At 48.3% G+C, this 22,603-nt stretch overlaps 1 protein-coding gene across 14 annotated transcripts in view; it reads left to right on the forward strand.

The window, feature by feature from the left end:
• The window catches only part of LDLRAD4 (low density lipoprotein receptor class A domain containing 4), a 418,190-nt gene that overhangs the window by 211,393 nt on the left and 184,194 nt on the right, over positions 1–22,603 (forward strand). For 13 of the 14 annotated variants that reach the window (XM_074383794.1, XM_074383797.1, XM_074383796.1 and 10 more), the window contains one exon: positions 116–256. The exons of the other annotated variant lie outside the window; for it this stretch is intronic. In XM_074383794.1, the coding sequence (XP_074239895.1) occupies positions 116–256 (141 nt within the window). The remainder of the gene's footprint in view (positions 1–115; positions 257–22,603) is intronic. 14 annotated transcript variants of the gene reach the window in all.

The raw sequence follows: 22,603 nt of genomic DNA on the forward strand, positions 1-22,603 counted from the left end.
GTCTGAGCTCCCAATCATGGCATGCAAATGGGGGAAAGAAAAACCAACAACAGTCATAGCTCAAGAGCACCAAGCTTGCATTGACTGCTCCATACTTTATATTGTACTTTTTCAGAGTGCAAATTCACCTGCACCAGCGGTAAATGCTTGTATCTTGGTTCGCTGGTCTGTAACCAACAGAACGACTGTGGGGACAACAGTGATGAAGAGAACTGTCTCCTGGTGACCGAGCACCCGCCTCCGGGCATCTTCAACTGTAAGTCTCTCCTCCCAGCGGGGTGGCACTGTCTGATGTGGTTCTGAAACGGTTAGGAGGTGGGTCACTGGGTCATGGGAAGGAGGTTGTTTTCTGGTAAAGGAAAGAGATTTGCATTTTCACAAAGGAAATGTTTTCTTCTTTTAGGATAGAGGGATGGCATGTTTAAAAGTTAGAAATTCTTTCTATTCTCTAAAGTCGTCAGTGGAGCTGTTTTAAAATAGGCTTTTGCTACTTATCTGAGCAATGTTTGAATTCCAGGAAATCATATATTGATTTAGTGTTCTTCATACCAGCATTATTACTTCAGAAGTAATTTAAAATAATCAAAGAAGGGTATGTGGAAGGTCCATAATTAACCGTGAAGGTCCATAATTAATCATGCAACTGAAATATGAAAGTAGGAAAATTTACATGGGATCCTTAAAGGTTCTGACCATGTGTTTTTCTATTAGATACTGAATGGAAACAACTTGACTGAGGTTTGGCAAGTGTGAATCTCCAAGGCTGAGGCTTTGAGCGTTTCTTGAATTTGAAGAAGTGGAATCAGAGTTTGAAGTTTGTAGGTTTTTTCGATCTCATCGTTTTTGTGGCAAGGGAGGAGAAAGAAGGCAGCTTTGAATGCTTGCTAAACTTCTCTTAGGAAACGTGGCTTACTGTTTTCCGTGTTTCTCTGGGCTAAGTGAAGGGGGTTGAGGGTGAAGATCTTTTTGCAGTTGCACACCTTGGGAAGAGCGTTGGCTGGGCCGACCTCCTCACACCGCCTTCTTACTGAGATCATTTTATGATGCATTCAGCTTCTCTCCCTAGTTTTACTGACATTATTTTGAGGAGTTATATTTGAGACAGATTTTTAAATTTTTGTTATGGAAATTAGACTACATAAATATCAGTGCTGCAAATGTGAAAATGGGAGGGGATTTTAAAAAAGAAACTATTTTCCCTATTCCTACTGCCTTTTTATATGGGGGGCAAGCTACATATGTCCCCAATATAAAAATGACTGTGCTCTAGCAAATTTTAAGCCTGCTATTTATGCTTGCTAAATTCAAGAGTCTTATAGTACAGGCAGTTTTTCTCAAGTTTTTCTGTTGTATTTCCATTTGCGTTTTCTCCTACTGAGCGCTCTTTGAGTCTCATCTCCATCTTTGTGAAGACAGTTCTTGGCGGTTCAGGTTGGGCGCATGCTTGCTTGGTGTTGGGTCCATGCTTTGTGTGGTAGTCTCTGCGCAATCTAGCTGGCCTCTCACCCGGAGTCATCTGGCCCACAGGCCCCGGCTCCCCCGAGGCCCAGGACAGCTCCGGCTCCCTGCAGGCCTGGGATGGCCCAGAGGCACTCGCTGTGGGTATCCTACTTAGTGTACAGAACTGGGCTGGGTTCGAGAAGAGGGAGGAGGGCTGCAGGTCAGGATGAGGAACTGGGAGTTGGGTGAGCACCTCCCTGAGGATGGGCAGGTGGCATGCCAGAGGGCCGGGAGCCCTGAGGAACCCCGCTTGTCTGCCCTTCCCATGGATGGAGCAATGCCATTTTCATCTCCTGGGCCTCAGTGCCCTCATCTGCACAATGGGTACATAAGAATGGTTATCGGAGCATCACACAGGAGAATCCACAGACAGCACTTAGAGCAGTGATTTTGAGGCTCAGATTGCCTCAACTCAGGCTGGGGATCTTAGAAGGAGGTGAGTAAAGACAGCTCTTACTCTGTTTCCTCTGGACTTGACTAACAGCAGACACACCATGGTAAGCTGTGCGGAGAATGTCAGAACTGTGTGTGCTGCCTTGACTGGATTTAGAGTTCTGGAGACCTGGCCTTTGCCCTGGGGCGCTCCACAGTCCTCTGTGTCTGCAGCTCCTCCTTCTTCCCTTGGGCCCTTTCGCTGAGGGATTCCTTGTTTTCAACCCTCCTTCCTACCCTTCCCTACTCCCTCACTCCCTGTCTTGTCAGTATTCTTTCTGGTTTTAAGGCCTGTCTCCAGATCGCTTTTCCACTCATTTCTGAAAATGCGAGCACTTTAATTCTGCCTAGAAGCCAAGGCGGCAGTTGCATCCATCATTGTCTCAACTTCGCCGTAACAGAGGAGTCTTACGATCCTGTTGGCAAACTCTTGGCCCCCTACTGTTCAGATACAACTATAACGTTTGTCTTTATAGCTAAAATGGGATATTATTTACAATGTACTCTCTTCTCAGAAGACTGGAGAGCCAGTCAGGAGACAGAATGACAAAGGGCAGGACCTTGGCTGTGGCTTCAGATTGATCTGGGTTCAAGGTTCAGCTTAGGGAAGTGACTGAACTGCTTTCAGCTTAGTTTCTCTCCCTGTGGAATGGACACACTTCCTGCCACATGAGCATCTAAAGAAAAGAATGTCCATGGGAAGCACAGGCTATGTCATCGCATTGCAGTCGCCATCTTCACTCCCATGTGGCCCTTCCTGGGGCATGCAGTGCTGTGACTTTGTATCATCCATCTGTAATGTCAGGACCATTCTGTACACAGAGCAGGAATTCACAGGTGTCCACGAGTGTGCTTGCTCTGCAACCCTGCATGCTTCTCCCTATTCTGTCCCTGGGGAAGGCTGCGACCTAGCCTGCGCCTGCCCCCACGTCCCCCTTCTGCAGACTCCTGAGGAAGCTGGCCTGGTGGTCACCAGGGGACACTCACAGCATGGGTTACCGCTGGACTGTTCTGTGTGGCTGGGAGCTCCGGGGCAGGTGGTGGCTTCTCTGTCCTCTGCTGCAGGTCACCTCTGCCAGGTGTGTGGCTTCCCACGGGAGGAGGCCAGAGAGTGGTCTCATATTGAGTAGATATATATTTTCTTCCCCATATTCCGTTGGGCAGTGAACAGGGATATTTCACTTCCTGTTAATAGCCGTGAAAGAGCCTTAGAGCCTCTCCAGTTGTCAGTGGGTGTTAGTGGACCACATTTTTTATTGGATCCTTCATCAGCATGTTTCCTATAGCAGTTGGACAGCCTGCCTTTCACGGCATGCTGCTCTGATGGTATGGTCCCCTTCCTCTCCACCTGGACGGAATCAGAGTATCCCACAAACTCTTGTCTATGAAGTGCCACACTCCAGAAAGGTGGTGCCTCATTCTTCTTCCTGCTTAGGAGCAGTATTGGCTTATTTGATCTAGGTTACTTTGTTTCCACCTGGAGGGTACACTCAGTATTCTGGGACCTGAGGGCACTGAGGTGGAAGCGAGGTGGAACCTTCTGGATTTCCAGATGAGCTAGAATCAGCTGAGTTTCCTGTCTATGCCGTTAGCTTTGAGTGTGCTCCATGGCTGAGATGTCTTGGCCATATCTCCTATTTGATAGTTGCTAAATTTCAGCATGAATTAAGGTTAGCAAGAAAATATTACTGTTATTTGTAAAGCCAGCAATGCTAATAATCACAGAAGCTCTGAATGTTGCTGTAAGTAGCTTTTCCCTTCAAACAAAAATGTGTTTGGAGCCCAAGCTGAGGCACAGTGGGTTTCATCTGCCTCTCATCTCTCCTTACCATGATCAGGTTATCCTTGGACGGGGGCTGCTTTATTCTGCTGAGAGACCAAAGGGTTTTGCATGGACATGTAAAGCTGGGCTGGCATGGGTTACCTCCTGGGGAAAGAGTTTTCCTGGCTGTGTCTTTCTGTGGAAGAGGAAATGTGCTGTCAGCCTAGGTTGCCAGGCTTTTGTCACATATTTTCTCTGGTCGCTCTATCAAAATATTGTACCCCTGAGCACTAAACATACAAATTACACAAATAAAATGATTTATTATTTGCACAAATAAAATAATTATATGAAGTATTCCTTATACAAACAAAATTATGTATGAAGTACATTCTCTGGTCATTGTTCTAGGCCTTGTGGAAGCAAGGAATGAAGGAAAATACAGACCTTGCTATCAAGGTGCTGAGAATTGCAAGGTGAATTTACACCTGCACAGTCAAAGATAACTAAAAATGGGCCCAGGGAGTGAGGGCCAGGCGGGGCCAGGTACTGTGGGGATGGAGAGATTCATCCTGGTTGGGTGAGTGGTCACAGTGGATTCCTGGAAGACGATGCTGGATGGCAAGAGTTGAGGACAGAGTGCCAAGGCCCAGAAGAGCTTGAGCATAACAGGTTAGCAGTGAGGGTGGTGCTGTCCTGGGACAGAAGGCCACGGCTGGGGCCCGTGTGAGGCATAGCTGAGAAAGTGGGTCGGGCCCAGAGAGAGAGAAGCTGGTGTATAAGACTCCACCTCCTACCCTGGTTCCAGGGTAGGCCACCTGCTGGTCGGCCGGCTTCAGGGGGCCTGAGGCTGGCGTCCTGCTTGGTGGACCTGCCACCTCGCCATTCCGGCCAGTCGAGCATGTCCTGCGGTGCTGCATTCCCAAAGCCCCTTGGCCACATCTTGGTGGGCGACATCAGCATTCCTTCAACTGTCCTGAAGCAATAATTGAGTGGCCTATGCAGCCTGGCAGCACCATGGCCTCTGAAAGCCTTGGTGAACACAGACCCCCCCAAAGCCAGCGCTGCTAAGAGATTCTCGCCGCTGGACCTTACGAGTAAGGTCAGTGTTAACAAGAAGCCACAACTTCCCCTTTCAGCTTCAGTGGAATTTCCATTTAACGGAGAGAATCTGATTCGGGGAAAGCAGGGAGAGAAGCAGCTCCCCCTGCTACTGGAGGGTCGGGTGTAGCTGCTTCTCTCTCTATGGGACCTCATAAAACTGACCCCAAATTACATGAACTGGAGCTGACAATGTGTACCCAGTTAAGCTAGGATTGTGACTTCAGGACTTTTTCAGGAGGAAACATTTTCCTCCCATTTCCATTTAAGGTAATAACAACCAAATAAAATAAAATCCAACTTATTAAAATCTGAGCTGATATCTTACTTCTGAAACCAGTTCTTCCCACCTTCTTCCTTTTTCCCCCAAAGAGACTGGCACCCTACTTGTCACCTGTAGGCACCAAGCTAGGACTGCCCTCCTTTCCACCTTAAGCCGGCAACTTCCCATCTCCCAAGCATTTTGTTTATTGAGGACTTAGGGACTGGGCTCATGACCACATGGGAAACCTGTGCATAGCCAGGGCTCACAAATGCCAGACACTTCTATTTTTTTTTTCCTATAATTATTCCAGTAAACCTCAACCATAATTCTCTATATTAGAGAATATTCACCAAATGTCCTTTTAGAGTTCATATTTCTCCAGTTGTCTTCTAATTGTGCATTCTGGCTTGTTCTGTTTATCATTTGTTTGCACCAGGATCCAAAGAAGCCCTGGCATCGTGGATCACTGACTCCTAAAGGATCTGACTCTGTGGGTTCTCCCTCCATATCTGTTTCCCTCCCTCCTCCTACTGCCCCTTCTCCTCCCTTTTGTGACTTTGGGTGGAGGGGTCTCGCTTGTTTGTTCTGCAGTTTTCATCCTCTGGGTTTTGCTGTCTGCCTTCCTGTGGAGTCACTGAACATTATTCCCTGTCCCACACCACTCCTGCCATGCGGTAGGTAGTGCAGAGGTCTGGGGAGACTCAGGTGCGAATGCCGTGTGTGTGAAACCACTGCCTCAGTGCAGGGCTTCCATCAGGAGTGCATCGTTTCTACTGGTCTCTTGTGTGATACCATCAGGAATTCAGGGTTGCAAATTAGTCACAACCGAATTCTATCCCTTTTTTCTCAAGTAATTAGTGGAGATACTTCTATAAAGAGAAATTCCCCATCATGACTGCAAAATATATGTCATATAGAATCCATTAAGTTAAGGATGGGGGTTCCCTGTCACTGTGCACAGGTGACCACTGGGATTTCCTCTGTGTGTTATTATGAACTGATGAAACATGTTTGAGGCATACACTCAACATTTTAGGAACCTCTCTGCCACACTTGGATAGCCAACTCCCAGGTCTCATCTGGGATTTGGGGATTGTCAATGACTCCAAACAGCTTAAACTCCAGGTATGCAGGGGCTAAGCCATCTCTCCTTCTCTTCCTTAAGATATTTCTCAACATTCTCTTTTCTCTAGCTTTCTTTATTGCAAGAATGCTGTATACCATACATATGACATACAAAGTATATGTTAATCGACTGCTTATGTTATAGGTAAGGCTTTCAGTCAACAGCAGGATATTAGTAGTTAAGTTTTGGGGGAGTTGAATATTACACAGGAATTTCTCACTGCATGGAGATCAGAGCCCCACCCCCAAATTGTTCAAAGGTCAGCTGGGCATAGTGGACACTGAGAGTGTTGACTGGAGACCACTGATCCTTTCTCTGCTGCCTCCCAGCACCCTATGACCACGGCTGCCAGGTGAGCAGTGCCCACGAGGTCTCTGTTGTAGCCTTGATGCCTGCTGCCATGCCTGGTGCATGTAGCATATGGAGCATGGCCCTGTAAATATTTGCTGAGTATAGAAATGAATATTACTATTTTAGAAAACTCAAGCCTGACCAGAGGATGAAAAAGGCTTTTGCTTGCATGGTCTAGCACCCTGCGAGTGGAACCGAGAGTTGAAAATACCCACGTGATCCTGGCAGCCTGCATGAGAAGACAAAGGAAGAGACTACATAAAGCCCGTGGCCATAAATTGCCTGTCTTTCCCATGAGTGTTTAGATGGCTGTAAACACCCAAACCAACCAAAGGAGCTAGTATGGTGGAAGCATTTATTCTGGGACCAACAGTGTGATAGGCTTTTACTGTGCCTGTGACTGGTCAAGTCTTCCCAGTACCGTAGCCCTAGAGGGACAGACCTTTGGCCTCTGAATATCCATCTGCTATGCCAAGCACAGAGGAAATGTGGAATGCTTCTGGCCGGCCCTAAAGACGTGTAAGTGTGTGAGTGGGTGTGAGTCTGTGTGTGCATACATTAGGTGTGTGAGAATGCACATTAGACACTCTAATACATTAGAGTGTCTGGGACTGTGTGTGGTGTGTGTGCGCAAGTATGTATGTGGATATGTGAGAATGTGGAGCAGTGCTTGTATACATGAGTGTGTGGGCGTTGGAGTGTGTTTGGCATGTACATGCGTGTGACTTGTGTGTGCATATATGTGTGCATGAGTGTGCCGTGGGTGGAGTGTGTATGCAGGTGTGTGAACGTGTGTGTTTGAGCATGTGTGTGAGGGTGAGTCTGTGTGGTGCATTTGTGCATGAGTGTGTGCATGCCTGTGTGTGAGGGTGAGTGGTGCATTTGTGCATGAGTGTGTGCATATATGTGTGCAGCTGAGGGTGTGGCACATGTGTGCATGAGAGTGTGTGGTTGTGTGCACGTGTGGGTGGTATGTGTGAGGGTCTCTGGTGCATGTATTCCTGAGTGTGTGTATGCATGTGTGTGAGGGTGAGTCTGGTGCATTTGTACACGAGTGTGTGTGTGCATATATGTGTACAGGTGAGGGTGTGGTGCATGTGTGCATGAGAGTGTGTGCATGTCTATGTGTGTGGGTGCATGCATGTGTGGGTGTGGGTGTGAGGTCTCTAGTGCGTATGTGCATGAGTGTGTGTCTGTGTGAGGGTGAGACTGTGTGGTGCATGTGTGCATGAGTGTGTCACCTGGAGTCACCACTCACTGCCTGTAGCTTTAGGCAAGTTGTTCAACCTCTGTGTACCTCAATTTTCTCATTTATGAAAGGGGCATACTATTGGTATCTCTTTAAAGGGTTGTTTTGAGGATTTACTGAAATAGTACAGGAAAGGCAATTAGAATAATACCTGTCCTACAGTACAGGCTCAATAAGCATTATCTGTTGGAGAGTCCACTGCTTCCCGGGGATGGGAATTAGGTAGGAAGGGAGCTGCGGTTTGCTGAGTGCCTGCTGTTTACAGGCATCATCTCATTTAATCTCTCAAAAGCATCCTAGAAAGGGCATAAGAATGCAGCACTCAGAGCAGTAAGGTGATTTCAGTCACACAGCCAGGGCGTGGCGCTGCTGGGGTGTTGAACTCAGGCTGTGGTTTTGTCTTTGGAGGTGCTGTTTTCCCCTCCTGTGGTATTTTTCCAGTAAGATAGGGATTTACTCATCAGTTCTTAAAAGGCTTGTAAGGCTTAGGCGATGGGGATCAAACCAACCATCTTCTATTCAGGAGGGCCACAGAGGATGAATGTTTTCAATTGATAGGTAGATGACGATTCTTGGATTCAGGATGGATTTTCAGATTACAAAAAATTAACCTAAAAGCCCCTGTGTGTCAGGGATCATTGATTCTGTTGATTCCTTGGCGTTTCCTCTGCAAATTGATAAGCTATCCCTATCCCTTCTTCGGTTGTGTCCTGTCCAGGTAGTAATCCTATGACCAGAAGCCAGCTGTCCTTTCTGACCCACTGTTCTGTCAGGAGGATGGGGATGATGACAGCTGCCCTGGGGAGGCGAGAGGCAGCATGGCTTCAGCATGGGGGCTGCTCTATTTCAGCCATCACCCTCCCCACTTCACCTGTGGGTGCCAAGAGCCCACCTCAGCCAGACATGGGCTTTTAGCCTCTGATCCCCAATTTCCCTCTGACTCTTGCCTAAGTGCCTCAGCCCCTTCAGCATCTCCAGCTGTGCCAGGAGGAGTGGGGCCTGCCTCTGGGGCCCTCTGGTACTCAGCAGATTGGACTTTCCATGTTGATGTTGCTGACTGCATCGGGGATGGGACAGGGGTCTTCCAGGTTGTGGTGTTACCGTGGAGCGAGGCAGGGGTGAAGGGCTCTGGATTTCCACAGACTTAATTCTGGCTGGCCTCTGTCAAGGCCGGTAGTAGAGGGCATGTTCAATGAATAGGGCTGTTATGCAGAACAGCCTGTTTGCTTTGGACGGGGCTCCCCGCCCCCTTCTTCTTTACTTAAAAAAAAAAAAAAAAGAATCTATGGCGAAGCAATTACTGACTGTGACAGTGACCCAAGGTGGTATTTAAAACAAGTTGTGGAGGGCAATATGCCTCTCTGGGCTAGCCACGGGATCAGGTTGCAGGCTGTCACTGGCAAGGCACTTTTGCCTGAATCGTTCTGCGGGATGAGCCCCAGGGAGGCGCTGGCAGCCTCATACCCTCCCCTCCCAGCCCCGCCCCTTGTGTTGGCTGTCTTTGTTTCTCCAAGACGGTTTTCTGATCAATTAAAATCGTGTAGGGTCTTAAACGGTAATTCTGCCTTTTCAAATAAACAAAGGCGGAGAACAAATGGGAGGGTAAATTTTAATAAACCTTAGGCATCATTTCCTCCTGCTGTGACACTAAATTTACTCGGATAAAAACAACCTCTTAGATTTACATTTTGATTCTGTTACTGCTTTCATGTGTGTGGGGCTGTCCCACTTCAGATGAAATTTATCCACTTCTTTAAATATTTAGTAGTCTAGCGTGGATGTTAATGAAAGTCTGGCGGTGCTATTTTGAGAATTGCAACAATGATAGTAATTTTCAGTGTCAGATTCCTGCTTCGCAAAGGGAAAGAGGGATGGGAGAAGGGGGAGGGAAAAATGGTTTCAGTTCTAATAGAGTTTGCCATCCGCTGGGCCGTGCCAGACAGATGGGTCATGAATACTGTCTAGACGCTCTCTGCCTGAGCGAAGCCCTGGTCTCTAAGGACACGCAATGAGACGCCGGCTTAAGTAACTGGGGAAAGTCAGGGCAAGCTCTCCTGTAATCAGATAGAAATCAATGTGATCCTGCTTCTTGGGGGAGGCCGAGGGGCGGCCAGGAGGGTGTTGTGGGAGAGGGGGTGCTAAGAGAAAAGGTCCTCTGTTACTGATCAATTTTAGTGCTAACTTGACAATTATTAGGCATTAGGGAGAGTGTGAAAGGACAGTTGTAGGATGGTAACACTATTGATTTAGGCGGTACTGCCCAGAATGCAGAATGATATATTTCAGACCCGGTCTTCGAAGGCCAGAGAGGGGCTGGGGTGAAAAGGAGGATGTCGTCTTGTGTGGTTAAGACAGGAACGCAGCCCGTGGAGTGACCTGTGTTAATTGTGTATATTAACACACTCAGCATTGCTCTTGTTGAAACCGTTGGTCTTGACTGTTCATTTAGCCTCTTAATTTGCAAGAGTTTTAGAGGCTCACTGGCTTGCTTACTCTATTTGTGAATCTCTGTGAAATTCTCCAAGCTGGGTCTCGTTGGGGCAGCTCCACGACTGGCAGAGCGGTAGGAAAGTGGGTAAAAAATTCACCAGCGCCAGCCTGGCTGCACTCGGATGCCTGCGTAGTCACGATGCTTGTCTTCCTAATTATTTTCTGAGTGGCAGGGATGGAGTTTATGTGACGTCAGAAGTGAGTTTCTGCTCATGAAGATTCTCAGTGTAAGTGTGGCAGGAGTCAGGGGAAGGAGATGTTGCGGTAAAGAGGAGACTGGGGGGCGGAGGCTGGGGGATCACCGACAAGGTGGGGTGCAATGCAGCATCTTGCTGTTTGGCTGGGAGTTGCTTTGTCGCTTAGCTTGATGGCCTCTAGTCACGTCTTTGAATTGAAATAAATTATCCAAATGGGCGCTATAGTGAAACCTGGAAGGGACCATCTTTGAGTAATTGCAGAAATAAAGCTGAAGTCTAAAGCTGCCATGAGATGTGTCGTGGACCGAAGAGGTGGGTGACCCTCTGAGGGATTGACTTCTGAATTAACCCTCTGGGCTGGTGCTTCTTTCAGTCATGTCAGCTTTAACATGGGAAAAAACCAACAACCTCAACTTTGCAGTAATCATTTTTTCACTCCTTCATCCATTTTTATTCTGTCCCAAGAGCTAATAGCAGAAGGAAAAGAAGGTATTTTTTTACTTCTTCCTTCCTAGAAAGAAAAGAGAGATCAAAGATAAAAAATATTTTCAAAGTAGACAATTGCTGGAGAGAGAAGAAAGAAATCTTGTTTCAGGAGTTTGCAGTTACGAGCAGCAAGGGAGTCTGTCCTTGTTCCAGAAGGCTCCTAGAAAAATTGCCGTGATCCTCTGGAAGGTTCAGTTGTCCTTAGAGGGGTTCCTTCTTTCCCTAAACCCTTTGCCTGCTGTTCACGCCAGGACCCTCCACTTAGGGCAGAAGCTGTTCATTCCCTGGAATGGCCTGTAGGGAAGGGACATGTGTCAGGAGGCTGGGCTGTGGGCATCCGCACTTGTTGCCGGCCATGGGGCCTGGAAGGGGAGCCTCATGCTTTGTGAGAATTCACCACCTCTTGGTTCTGTTCACTTAAAATCTTGGGACCATAAAGTGCATCTTCCCGTTTCAGAGATTCTGACAGCTCAGTGGAGTGACCCCCCAGGCTCATGTGTGCTTGAGAGAGGAGAATCTTGGATTGCCTGACCTCCTTGAGAAAGGCCCCTGCCTTTCTGGAGGCGTGCACCTGTTCTGGAGAGGGCCCCTGAGCCCGGGTGTCTGCTGGGGATGGCTCTGCCATGGCGCTGTCTCCTTCATCTTTATCTCTTCATTGTTAGGGGTGATGGTCATCTGTTACTTGCTTTATTCTAAAAACTCAGAGAAAAGGGAATTTGAGCTACAACTATGGCCTTTTATCCTTAGATCTTGGGGGAAGGTCAGGTGGGGTTCCAGGTAAGGTATACCGCCACAGGCCCTTGCGTGCCGGCTGTTCTCTCTGTCTGACTTTGGGTGGGTGGTGGGTTCAGGTCCAGCCGGTCTCTCTGTCACGAGGCCAGGGTGGTAGCTGAACCAATCAAGGAAAATGATGGGCCTTCCATCATGGGATGTATGTCTGTGTCTTGACTTGACATGACTTTTCCTGGAAGGACAGCCAAAGGAACACACTACCAATAGAGTTCCCCCTTCCATTCATGTAGCCGTTGGAGATAGAAGTGTTGTCTTTTCCTTGGTGAGAGGGGTTGGCAGGAACCCAAAATTTTAAATGCCAATCTGACCTTAAAAGGGTAGAGGAGACCCCGCTCTTCCAGGCCTACCTGTGCCTCCCCCTAAAGCCCCATGAGGCCTCGGGAGCCAGTGGCCACTGCCTCCTCTCACTCTTCTGGTTCAGTGTCTGCTATCATGCTAGGAGACATTAGCCAGAAATGACAGGACCTGGTGGCCAGTGCAGTTAGCTTCTCCCCCCAGAAACCATAAACTCCCAAGACTGATTAGTTTTCAGAAGCTCTTGAAGGAGAAATAGTGGTTGAAAGATAATGTCTGGACGGGGGCTGGAGGGTATGATAGAGAAAGCATGTTTGGGGTAGTCACTTGCGGAAAATTATACCCTGAGTAGTTCAAAACATCCTATCTTTGGGATTCTTCATGGAAGGTATTTTTTTCTGAGTATTGTATGTAGGAGAGGCATGGGCCAGGCTCTGTGGGCAGGTGCAGGGCTGCAGGGGCTGGGTGACATGGGAGGGTGCAGTATGTGTAAGATGGAAACTTTGCCTCCAGCTTTGTTCTGTCCAGTGCTAAATGGTGTCTTTGAGAAGGCCCATAAAAGCGTGGCCCATACGCAGTGCCAGTGTGTGGGACAGAGGGGACGTCTTCCTGAGCCTGGATGCTTAGGGAGGATACCAACACTGGCTAGCGGGGTCTGGAGAACTCTTGCTCCTCCGGGCTGCCTGACGGGAAGGGCGCAGAGTGCGGTGAGGAGACGGCTCGGCAGGGATGCCACATAAGCTGGTCATGGAAGCTTTCAGGGAGGTGAAGGCTGACTTTGAGGAGCAGCATCACTAGGAAGGTAGGTGGGGTCATATTCTAGAAAGCCAGGGAGGTCAGGCCAGATCACTTTCATTCTCTTTCCTGACGGAAATCATTGAAGGCTTTCTTAGAAAGAGGGGCTAGGACACAAAGCAGTTGGATAGCTGGAAGTCCATTAGAGATAACTTAGTTTAGTTCTGCACTCAAGAAAGGAAACTGAAACCTGAGAGGTTAAATGACTGTTTCAAGGTCACAAAAATAGTCTTTGGCAGAAGTCCTAATGTGTATGTTTCTGGTCTGTTTGGGCTACTATAACAAAATGCCATAGACTGCGATATGGTTTGGCTATCTGTCCCCTCCAAATCTCATGTTGAGATGTAAGCCCCAGTGCTGGACGTGGGCCAGGTGGGAGGCGTTTGGGTCATGGGGATGGGATCCCTCATGGCTTGGTGCTGTCCTTGAGGTAGTGATTGAGTTCTCACAAGGTCTGGTTGGCACCTCCCCCCTCACTCCTTGCTTCTGCTCCCCAGTGTGAGACACTAGTCCCCCTTTACCTCTCATAATGAATGAAGCTCCCTGAGGCCTCCCTAGAAGCAGATGTCAGCACTGTGCCTCCTCATATAGCCTGTAGAACCAAGAACCAATTAAGCCTCTTTTCTTTATAAATTACTCAGTCTCAGGTATTCCTGTATAGCACTACAAGAATGGCCTAATACAGATGAGATCTTGGCTTATAAACAATTGAGGTGTGCAGGTCTGGAGGCCAGGAAGTCCAAGGTCAAGATGCTGCTGGACTCAGTGCCTGGCAAGGGCTTGCATCCAGGCCTACAGACAGTGCCTTCTTGCTATGTACTTAATGTGGCAGAAGAGGAAGGGAGCTCTCTTAGGTCTCTTTCCCATGGGCACCAATACCAATCCTGAGAGCTCTGCCTTCATGACCGAATGCCTCCCAAAGGCCTCACCTCCTAAGCTCATCACTTAGGGGTTAGGATTTCAACATACAATGTTGGAGAGGGGAAGAGGACAAAATCTTCAGACCCTAGCAGTGCTTTCCATTTCTTAGGCCACTTCTCCTTCCACCAGGCCCAGTCCTCACACCAACTTGTCAGGTTAGGCAGTGTCCGGATGGCAGGGGGAAGTCACCGAGAAGGACCTCCCTTGCAGAGTAGGTGGCCTACGGTGAACGTGGCATGTGCCCCTGAGAGTGGGGACTGGGCCGAGCTAGGAAGGCTGTCAGAGGCACAGGTCCTCAGAAGTTGTGCCTTTGGGATTATGTAAAAAAGGGTTTGGAGGAATCCACATGAAAGTCACAGCAGGAGATGAATAGAGAGGGAAGTCAGAGTGTGCCCAGCACAGCAGGATCCTGGTGTGGTGTCCCCCTTGAAGGGTTCAGGAGGATGCAGCCCAGTGCAGGCTGGGTGCTGAGAAGCAGGGCGAGAACGAGTCTGGGGTTATCTCCCCGCAGAGGGATAGCTCAGCAAAGGTGGTGGGTGCACTAAAGAGAGAAGAGGACCCCTGGGAGCAAGCCTCTGTGGAGGTGGGACCAAGCCTAGAGAGGGGAGATGTGGACAGAACTCCCATGCACAGGCGGAGACTCCTGGAGCTGAAAAGGAGGAAGAAAGCAGGTCCTTGCTCCTGGGGAGAGCTGCTGTCATGAGCCAGCCTGGGGCTGGGGAGTTGGAAGAATATTGACAGAGGAGAAATCTGCAGTCCTGGCAGTCAGCATCTTGGTCATGCTCTGCAACGTTCAAAAGAGCTTTCTGCGTGTATGAACTTCTCTCAACAATACCACCAGGTCCTGTGTTTACTAATTGCTAAACGCTTTACTCGAGTCATCTCATGTAATCGTTAGAACAACTAGATGTGATAAGAACTCATTGGATCCCTCCTTAAGATTAAGGAAGTCAGCTGCAGTGAGTCCAGCCTCAGCCTTGGGGCTGACCCCCAGCGAGAACCTCCAAGAAGGCCAGAGGCAGTGTCTTGGGGTGAGTGAGGGGGACCATAGGGGTGCTACATGGAATGCTTCTTCCCAAGTGCAAATGACCAGGGAGAGAAAGGGCACAGAGATGGGCTTGTGCTCTGCTCAGCATGGGGAGCACTCCGGTGGTGCACGTAAGCGAGTGTGAGGTCACGGGATTTGCATCATGCACAAATGAAACGTAGGAATCACAAGGAGAGTCATAGTTTCAAAAGATGCAGGGCCCACCAGCTTGCCCTTTGAAAACAGATAATGATGGACTTTGTTTTGCATTCCTCCTGGTGTGCCTGTGGTCAGTGTGCATGTGCTCACATTATAAAAATCAGGAGGCCTGTGAACTGGTGTCCTGCTGTGTGTAAACTTGGGATGTGAGGTTCAAAAGGAGCCAGACCCTTCGTGATGTTGTTCTTGGAGGGCCAGCCCTGAAACTTGTTTGTGTCAGAGATGACAGTGGATTTATGTACTTTTTGTATCACAAGAACGAGTTAAAATCAAGAGTCAGCAGCTCCGCTACTCCGTGGTGACCTTGGTTTATTAACACCTCAGGCCTGGTTTTTCGCAGCTGCTGGCAAGGAAGGCAGGTTTGATCCCTGGAGTCACTTGTGATGCAAAGAAAAAAAAGCATTCTGGAATAGTGACTTGACTTCTGTTATAACTTTAATGAAATAAATATTAGACTGAACATTTAGCCAAGAGTGATGTTTCTTTGTAAATAATGTTATTATTTTCAGGTGTCCGAGATGCTTTCCTCAGGACATGTCATGTTTTTGAGCCCCTGCTGAGATGAGAGCCCCAGCCCGGAGCAGTGCCTGCCCACCCTCTGCAGTGTGCCTGGTGCTCCCCCTGCCTTTCCCTCTGTTGCCCCTCGTTATGTTACCTCCCAACCCCATCCCCAGTACTGCTGTGTAATCTGTTCAGTGGGGACAATAATGACGCAATGTGTGATCCAGAGTCTAGCACCTCGCGGCGCCTTGATGGAAATAGAAAGCTGTGATCACAGCATTAAAATATGCTAACAGGCTGCAGGAGCTAATGGGTGCCGCGTTCACACTGCAGATGTTCATTCCGGCGCTGCCTCCGGGTGCGGGGACAGAGCTGGAGGCTGCGCCATGCACACCCAGTGTCTTGTGGTGGTTTTGTTTATTGCAGGGGTGTTCTCTAAAAGTGACATCCTGCCTCCTTTATAAGGCGTGCTGTCTTTCTGGCACTGTGATGATACAAGACCCCTTTCTGTCTAACTATTAGATGCATAAGCTGGTGCAGTGTTCACGTGGAGGGAATGTTAGCGATGATGACAGAATGCAGTCATTTGATGAAAATAAATTGGATTTTAACCTGTTTGTGGTTAATGTTTATCTAGTTGGAATTTCTGAGCGCTAGAAAGGGGTTCTAAATGCATTGTCTAAATTTGTGAAAGAATTCCAGTATACCACATTTAAAGGTATGATTTAAGTGCATTACGTTAAGTTGTGAATAATATGGAATTTTGAATGTCTGGCTTGCAGCACTGTTTTTCATTTGCTTCCTGGGTCAGCCAGGCAAATGACTCCATTCTCTTGATTATCTTTGCTCTTATTAGTACCCAGGCACCTCCTCCCTTAATTTCTTGCCCTCACTTTGCGGAAATCCATTGGATGAAACACACACTCAGTGAGTAGACAGGGCAGCCAGATGCTATCTGCTTCCAGGCGGATGGTGTTTGTCCATGCTAAAGGACGCCTGTCTCTGCAGAGAGGGTAGCAGCAGGACATGCCTGGTCCGGGCTGGCCATTCATCTGAACCACAGGTCCAGGCATGGGCACAGGTGAGCTGGGGAAGGACCAGACCTGGTCCAGAAGGTGCTGGAGGTCAGAGAGGCACTGTGTTGCCATGACAGTCCCTGATATATGGGACGTTTTGTGTTGCCTTTGGAGATCAGACCACTCCAAGCCCTCAGGAGCAGCCTTGGTCCTGATGTGTACATTCATCAGGCATCCCACTTGGCTGCGTGCAGTGCTGGATCACCTGTGGTGGGAGCAAGGCTTTCACTCTGTTGGGTGCTCGGTCCATGTTTGTTGAGGGGATGATTGCAACACTGCAAACATGGTCACTGTGCTAGGCAGTCCAAAGCATGTCCCTTCAAGGAAAGCGAGGCTGGTGGAGGCTGGACACCTGTATGTGTGGGAGCTGGGGACTGGGGAGGGGGCATAGGTATTCCTGGGAGGGCATCAGGTGTCCTGGCAACAGGACCAGGGTTTTTCCCCAGTCTGGGTTGGCAGGCAGGTCATTTTACCCAGTAGGCACTTAGGTAGGAGGCCTGGGGTTTCTGAGCTTTTTAGGGGGTTCCTATGTAAATATTGGAGACCTGAAAAAAATTCTACTGCTTCCAAGATAGGAAGCGAAAACTGCCAAATTGAAATGGACACATTTAATTAAATGTTGACAAAATGTGACAGCTTGTCAAATAGTCACCTGCAGTTCATTGTTTCATGTGGGATGTGAGTGCTTTTCCTGGGTTTGATGTGACATCTATGAGACTTACGAAGGTGCTGAGAAGAGGCTGGGGTCTGTGGGAGCATCTGCTCCTGGTGAGCAGGTGGAGGAGTCGCTAGGAGCAGCTCAGCATCCTCCCACTGCCTGGCGGGCTTTGAGGGTAGGTCCTCCTCATTCGCTCTGAGGAGCTGGGCTGGGTCACTTAAGACACAGGCAGGAGGAGGAGAGGGGGCCGAGCCATGCCCTCCCCCGTGGCTGGGCCAGAGCTGTGCATCTGGCTTCCTCCTTCCACACAGCCCCCAGAGAAGATACCCGAGGGCTTGGCAACCTCCCCTTCAGCTGCATTCAGCCCCACACTGGGTGCCATTTCTGGTGATTTAACATACAATTGAGAAACTCTTGGTGGGGCTAAGATGAATAGATGATAAATTGCAGTTGTATATTTTTAGGATTATGAAGAAAGCAAACATTTAAAATATAAGCCTGTTTATAAGTCTGTTTTACCCAGAGCCCCAGCTTCCAAAGTCTGATTGCCCTGAATTCTGTGTGGAAGTCCTGCTGGGACTTGTGGCTAGAGCACTGCCGTGTCCTGCACTCTCTGTATTGTTAGATATGCTTTTGCTTGGCTCTCAGCATATGGAGGAGGAGTGAATGTGTCACTGCTGTGGCAGGAACACATCTTCCAGGAACCAAGGGACATCTTGTCATGGACTCCTAGGCAGGAAACAGGGCAGAGTTCCAGTTGTCAGGTGCTGTGGTTTGAGGTGTGAATAAACAATTATTAAAATGGCTGTGGTGGGGGACGAGGGGCAGGCATACATTTTGCCTGAAAGTGGGAGCCTGGATAATAGCAGTGGTCCCCTCTGCTGTCTGCCTACCTTCCTGAGCATGCACATCTGCATGGGGGTGCCCCTTCCTGACTGTGGTGCCCTGCCGCCTTCCTTCTGCTCTCTGTGTGCCTCGCCAGGGCTTCCCTGGGCAGCTCTGGTGAGGGGTGTGCATCGTGCTGTCCAGCCCTCTCCGGGTCTCAGCAGCCAACTGCTTTTCCTTTCTCTTTCTATGGTGCTCCTGTATTGCCCCTGGATTCCTCTAACCTACATTGTGTTGGATTTTGATTATTTGTTTAATGACTTCTGTCTTACTAGATTATGAGTAAATCCCTCCGGGGGAGGGTCTACGTTTTGTTTATTTTTGGTCCCTCGATGTTGAGTGCAAGGTTTATGTGCATGCACATGTACACACAAATCCATCAGATCCACAAATATCCATAATAATTTTGCTTTTTAAAAGGGTATTGTAAATAAACAGAAATGAGAAAATGATTCTATTTGCAGGCATAAACCAATGTATGCTATCAGTGCAGGTCTTGGCCCTAGTTTCAGGCTGAAGAACCTTAGTAAATCAAAGGTCAGCAGAATCATGCCACTTATTTTTCCTGGGACATGTGATTTCATCTAGATTCTGTGGCTTACAACGCTATCCAGAATTTCTTCCTCTCCTCCTTCACCTCCTTTCTCAGCTCCAGGGATTTCTGTGTGTCTGGGGAAAACCCTCACCCGGTGTCTTTCCTTGGTGAGAGAGCAGAGAACAGTCATTCTGTGGCCAAGTGTGTGGGGCTTCCCCATAGCCCAGCAGTGGACACCCACTGCTGTAGCATCAGCCCCACAGGCTGGGGGCTTGGTCTCCAAGGCTGCCTGCCCCCTCAGATTCCAATTGCAAGTTCAAGCCTCAGGAATTTCTGATCGACTGGCTTCAAGTTGGGGGTCCCACAACCCCCGCACTAGGTTTGATTAATTTGCTGGCAGGGGGAGGCTTGCAGAACTCACAGAAACACATGTTTACATTTACCAGTTTGCTCCAAGGATATTGCGAAGGGCACAGATGAAGGGCTGCAGGTGCAGGGCATGGGGAAGCTGTGGAGTTCTGTGCCCTCCCAGGGCACCACCATTCAAGAGCCTCTGTATGTTCCACTATCCAGAAGCTCCCCGAACCCTGTCCTTTTGGATTTTTATGGGCGCTTCTTGAGGTCAGCATTCCTCCCCTCTGGTGTGGGGTGGGGCCCTCTCTGAGGAGGGTCGTGTGAGCAACAAGAAATGCTGGGGGAGAAACATGTCTTTCCTGGAAGCCAGAAGGAGTACAGGAGAAGGTTGGAGAAGGTTGGGGAGGTTCTATTTCCTGAGATCTGACACACCCCACCTCTAACAGAAGACTGTCATAGGGCTATGGGGTATACAAGCCAGAACCTATGGAGAAAAGCCTGTAGATAGATCCACATCACGGCACCACCGCATCTCCCCGTGGTTCAGTACACAGGCCTTCTGTGAGTGTCCCCAGGGCCCTCTGCTATGAAGGCAGCTTCCACTTCTTCTCAGTGGGTCCCCATCCCCTGTGTAGTGTGCTTATTTCAATGCTGATCCAACCCGTCCTTCATGGTGGTAAGCTCCCTGAAGGCAGGACCATGCTCAGAGAGTCTCCTGTCCTCTATTGCACATGATGTGGCAAATACTTAATCAGTGTTTGCCTATGGAATGGACAGGTCCATGAATGGTTTTGGGAAACGATGTATCTCAGGGCCATGGTGGTGATCGTTCGTATGTATTCTCATGATTCCTTTGCTTTTTCTGGTGGAAAATAGTGAGACTGGCAGACCCATTCATTTCTTGCTGAAAAGTGTGGGAAAGGCAAGTCTCCTAACTGCACCAAGACTACAGCATGCAGAAGGCGCAGGGCCCAGTTATGGGGAGCACAGATGAAGACCCTGGTGCTGATGCTGAGCAGGAGCTGTGGAGGGGCCCACACCATTGCGCTGACTCTACGTGATGAGGATTCAAAACGCCATTATGCAAAACAAACTTAGCAACTGTGAAGGAGAGCGACGCGCTGCTTTAGAACCACTATATGTAAGCAGGTGTGGTACAGATCTGACTTCACTTCCGTGGCTGAGGAAGGGAAATGGGACTTCCATGCATAACTCTTTCCATAAGCATTGTCCTGGGTGTCCCACCTGACCAGACTTGTGAACAGGGGACACGTTGGAGCATGTGCCCAGGTGAAAGTTATACATTTATTCATGTGAGCAACTCTGCCTCTGTTTTGAAACATTCTTTGTTTGTTTGTTTGTTTTGTCTAATTACATGAAAGATGTGGTAGACAGAATAATGCCCCCAAACAAAGGTGTCTACTTCTTAATTCCTGGAACCTGTGAATATGTTACCTTACTATCAAAAGGGACTTTATAGATATGATTAAGGCTAAAGACCTTGAGATCCAGAAATTGTCCTGGACCATCCAGGCAGGCTTGAAGACATGAGTTCTCTAAAAGCAGAGGTTCCTTCCCAGCTGTGGTCAAAACTAGAGGTGACCATCAAAGAGGGATCAGAGCCATGCAATGTGAAAAGGACTTGACTCGCCCTTGCTGGCTTTCTAGATGATGAAGGGGCCTTAACCCAAGGAATGTGGGCAGCTTCTAGAAGACAGAAAAGGTAAATAAACATTCTCCCCTAGAGCTCCGGGAAGGAATGCAGCCCTGCTGTCTCCTTGATTTTTGCCCAATGAAATTAGTTTTGGATTCCCAACCTACAGAACTGTAAAGTAACAAATTTGTGTTTTAAGGCCAGGTGCGGTGGCTCACCCTCTAATCCCAGCACTTTTCTTTTGGAAGGCCGAGGTGGGAGAATCGCTTGAGGCCAGGAGTTTGAAACCAGCTTGGGCAACATAGTGAGACCCCATCTCTCCAAATTTTTTTTTAAAAAGCCAGGCATGGTGGGGTATGTTTGTGGTGCCAGCTACCCTAGAGGTTGTGGCAGGAGGATCACTTGAGCCCAGGAGTCTGAGGTTACAGTGAGCTATGATTGCACCACCACACTCCAGCCTGGTGATAGGCTGAGACCCTGTCTCAAAAAGGAAGAAAAATTAAAAAGAAATGTTTCTTTCTTTTTTTTTTTTCTGAGGTGGAGTCTCACTCTGTTGCCGAGGCTGGAGTGCAATGGCATGATCTTGGCTCACTGCAACCTCTGCCTCCTGGGTTTAAGCAATTCTCCTGCCTCAGCCTCCAGAGTAGCTGGGATTACAGGCATGCACCACCATGCCTGGCTAATTTTTATATTTTTAGTAGAGATGGGGTTTCACCATGTTGGCCATGCTGGTCTTGAACTCCTGACCTCAGGTAATTCACCTGCTTTAGCCTTCCAGAGTGTTGGGATTACAGGCATGAGCCACCAAGCCTGGCCAAATTCAGTGTTTTAAGCGACTGAGTTTGTAGTAGCTTGTTATAGCAGCAATAGGAAACGGTGGCAAGTCTATGAGTCGTAGTCTAGTCTGTTTGTGAGAGGTGCATAAACTCAAGGTAAGCATACCCTAAGTTTCCACCTGAGGTCACCTCCTGGATCCAGCCCTGTCACATGGTTAACATTCCACAGCCAATGACTGAGCTGGAGCCAGAGCCACCACCCTCGTGTCATCATGCCATGGTCATTGTCATTTCACTGCAGTTTCTCCAGCTTCCTTTTGAAGAGGAACACAAAAGAGAGGTGCTTTGTAAGGATACAACATCAGAATAGGAACGTGTTTGAAAATAGTAGTTAATGAACATTACTTTCCTAAATTGATGGCTTTTATTTTTTTTAAGTGACAGGGCCTCACTGTCTTGCCCAGGTTGGAGTGCAGTGATGCTATAACAGTTCACTGCATCTTTGAACTTCTGGGCTCAAGGGATTTTTCTGTCTCAGCTTCATAAGTAGCTGGAACTACAGGTGCATGCCATCATGCCTGGCTAATTTTTGTGTTTTTTGTAGAGACGGGGTCTCATCATTTTGCCCAGACTGGTCTGGACTCTGGGCTCAAGCAGTCCTCCTTCCTCAACCTCCCAAAGTGCTGGGATTACAGGCACAAGTCACCCACCCTGCATTTATTGATAGTTTTAGAGCAATCCATTAGAGTGGATCCATGTCATTTGGCAAAGTCATGTGTCTGCTTTGTATTTTCTTTTATTATTATTATTATTGTACTTTAAGTTCTGGGATATGTGTACAGAACATGCAGGTATTATTATTATTATTACTAAGTTCTGGGATATGTGTGCAGAACATGCAGGTTTGTTACATAGGTATACACATGCCTGGTGGTTTGCTGCACCCATCAACCCATCATCTACATAAGGTATTTCTCCTAATTCTATCCCTCTCCTAGCCCTCCACCCCTCAGCAGGCCCCAGTGTGTGATGTTCCCCTCCCTATGTCCATGCGTTCTCATTGTTCAGCTCCCACTTATGAATGAGAACATGCAGTGTTTGGTTGTCTGTTCCTGTGTTAGTTTGCTGAGAATGATGGTTTCCAGATTCATCCATGT

Source organism: Saimiri boliviensis, chromosome 13 (genome assembly GCF_048565385.1).
Source record: "Saimiri boliviensis isolate mSaiBol1 chromosome 13, mSaiBol1.pri, whole genome shotgun sequence".
NCBI lineage: Eukaryota > Metazoa > Chordata > Mammalia > Primates > Cebidae > Saimiri > Saimiri boliviensis.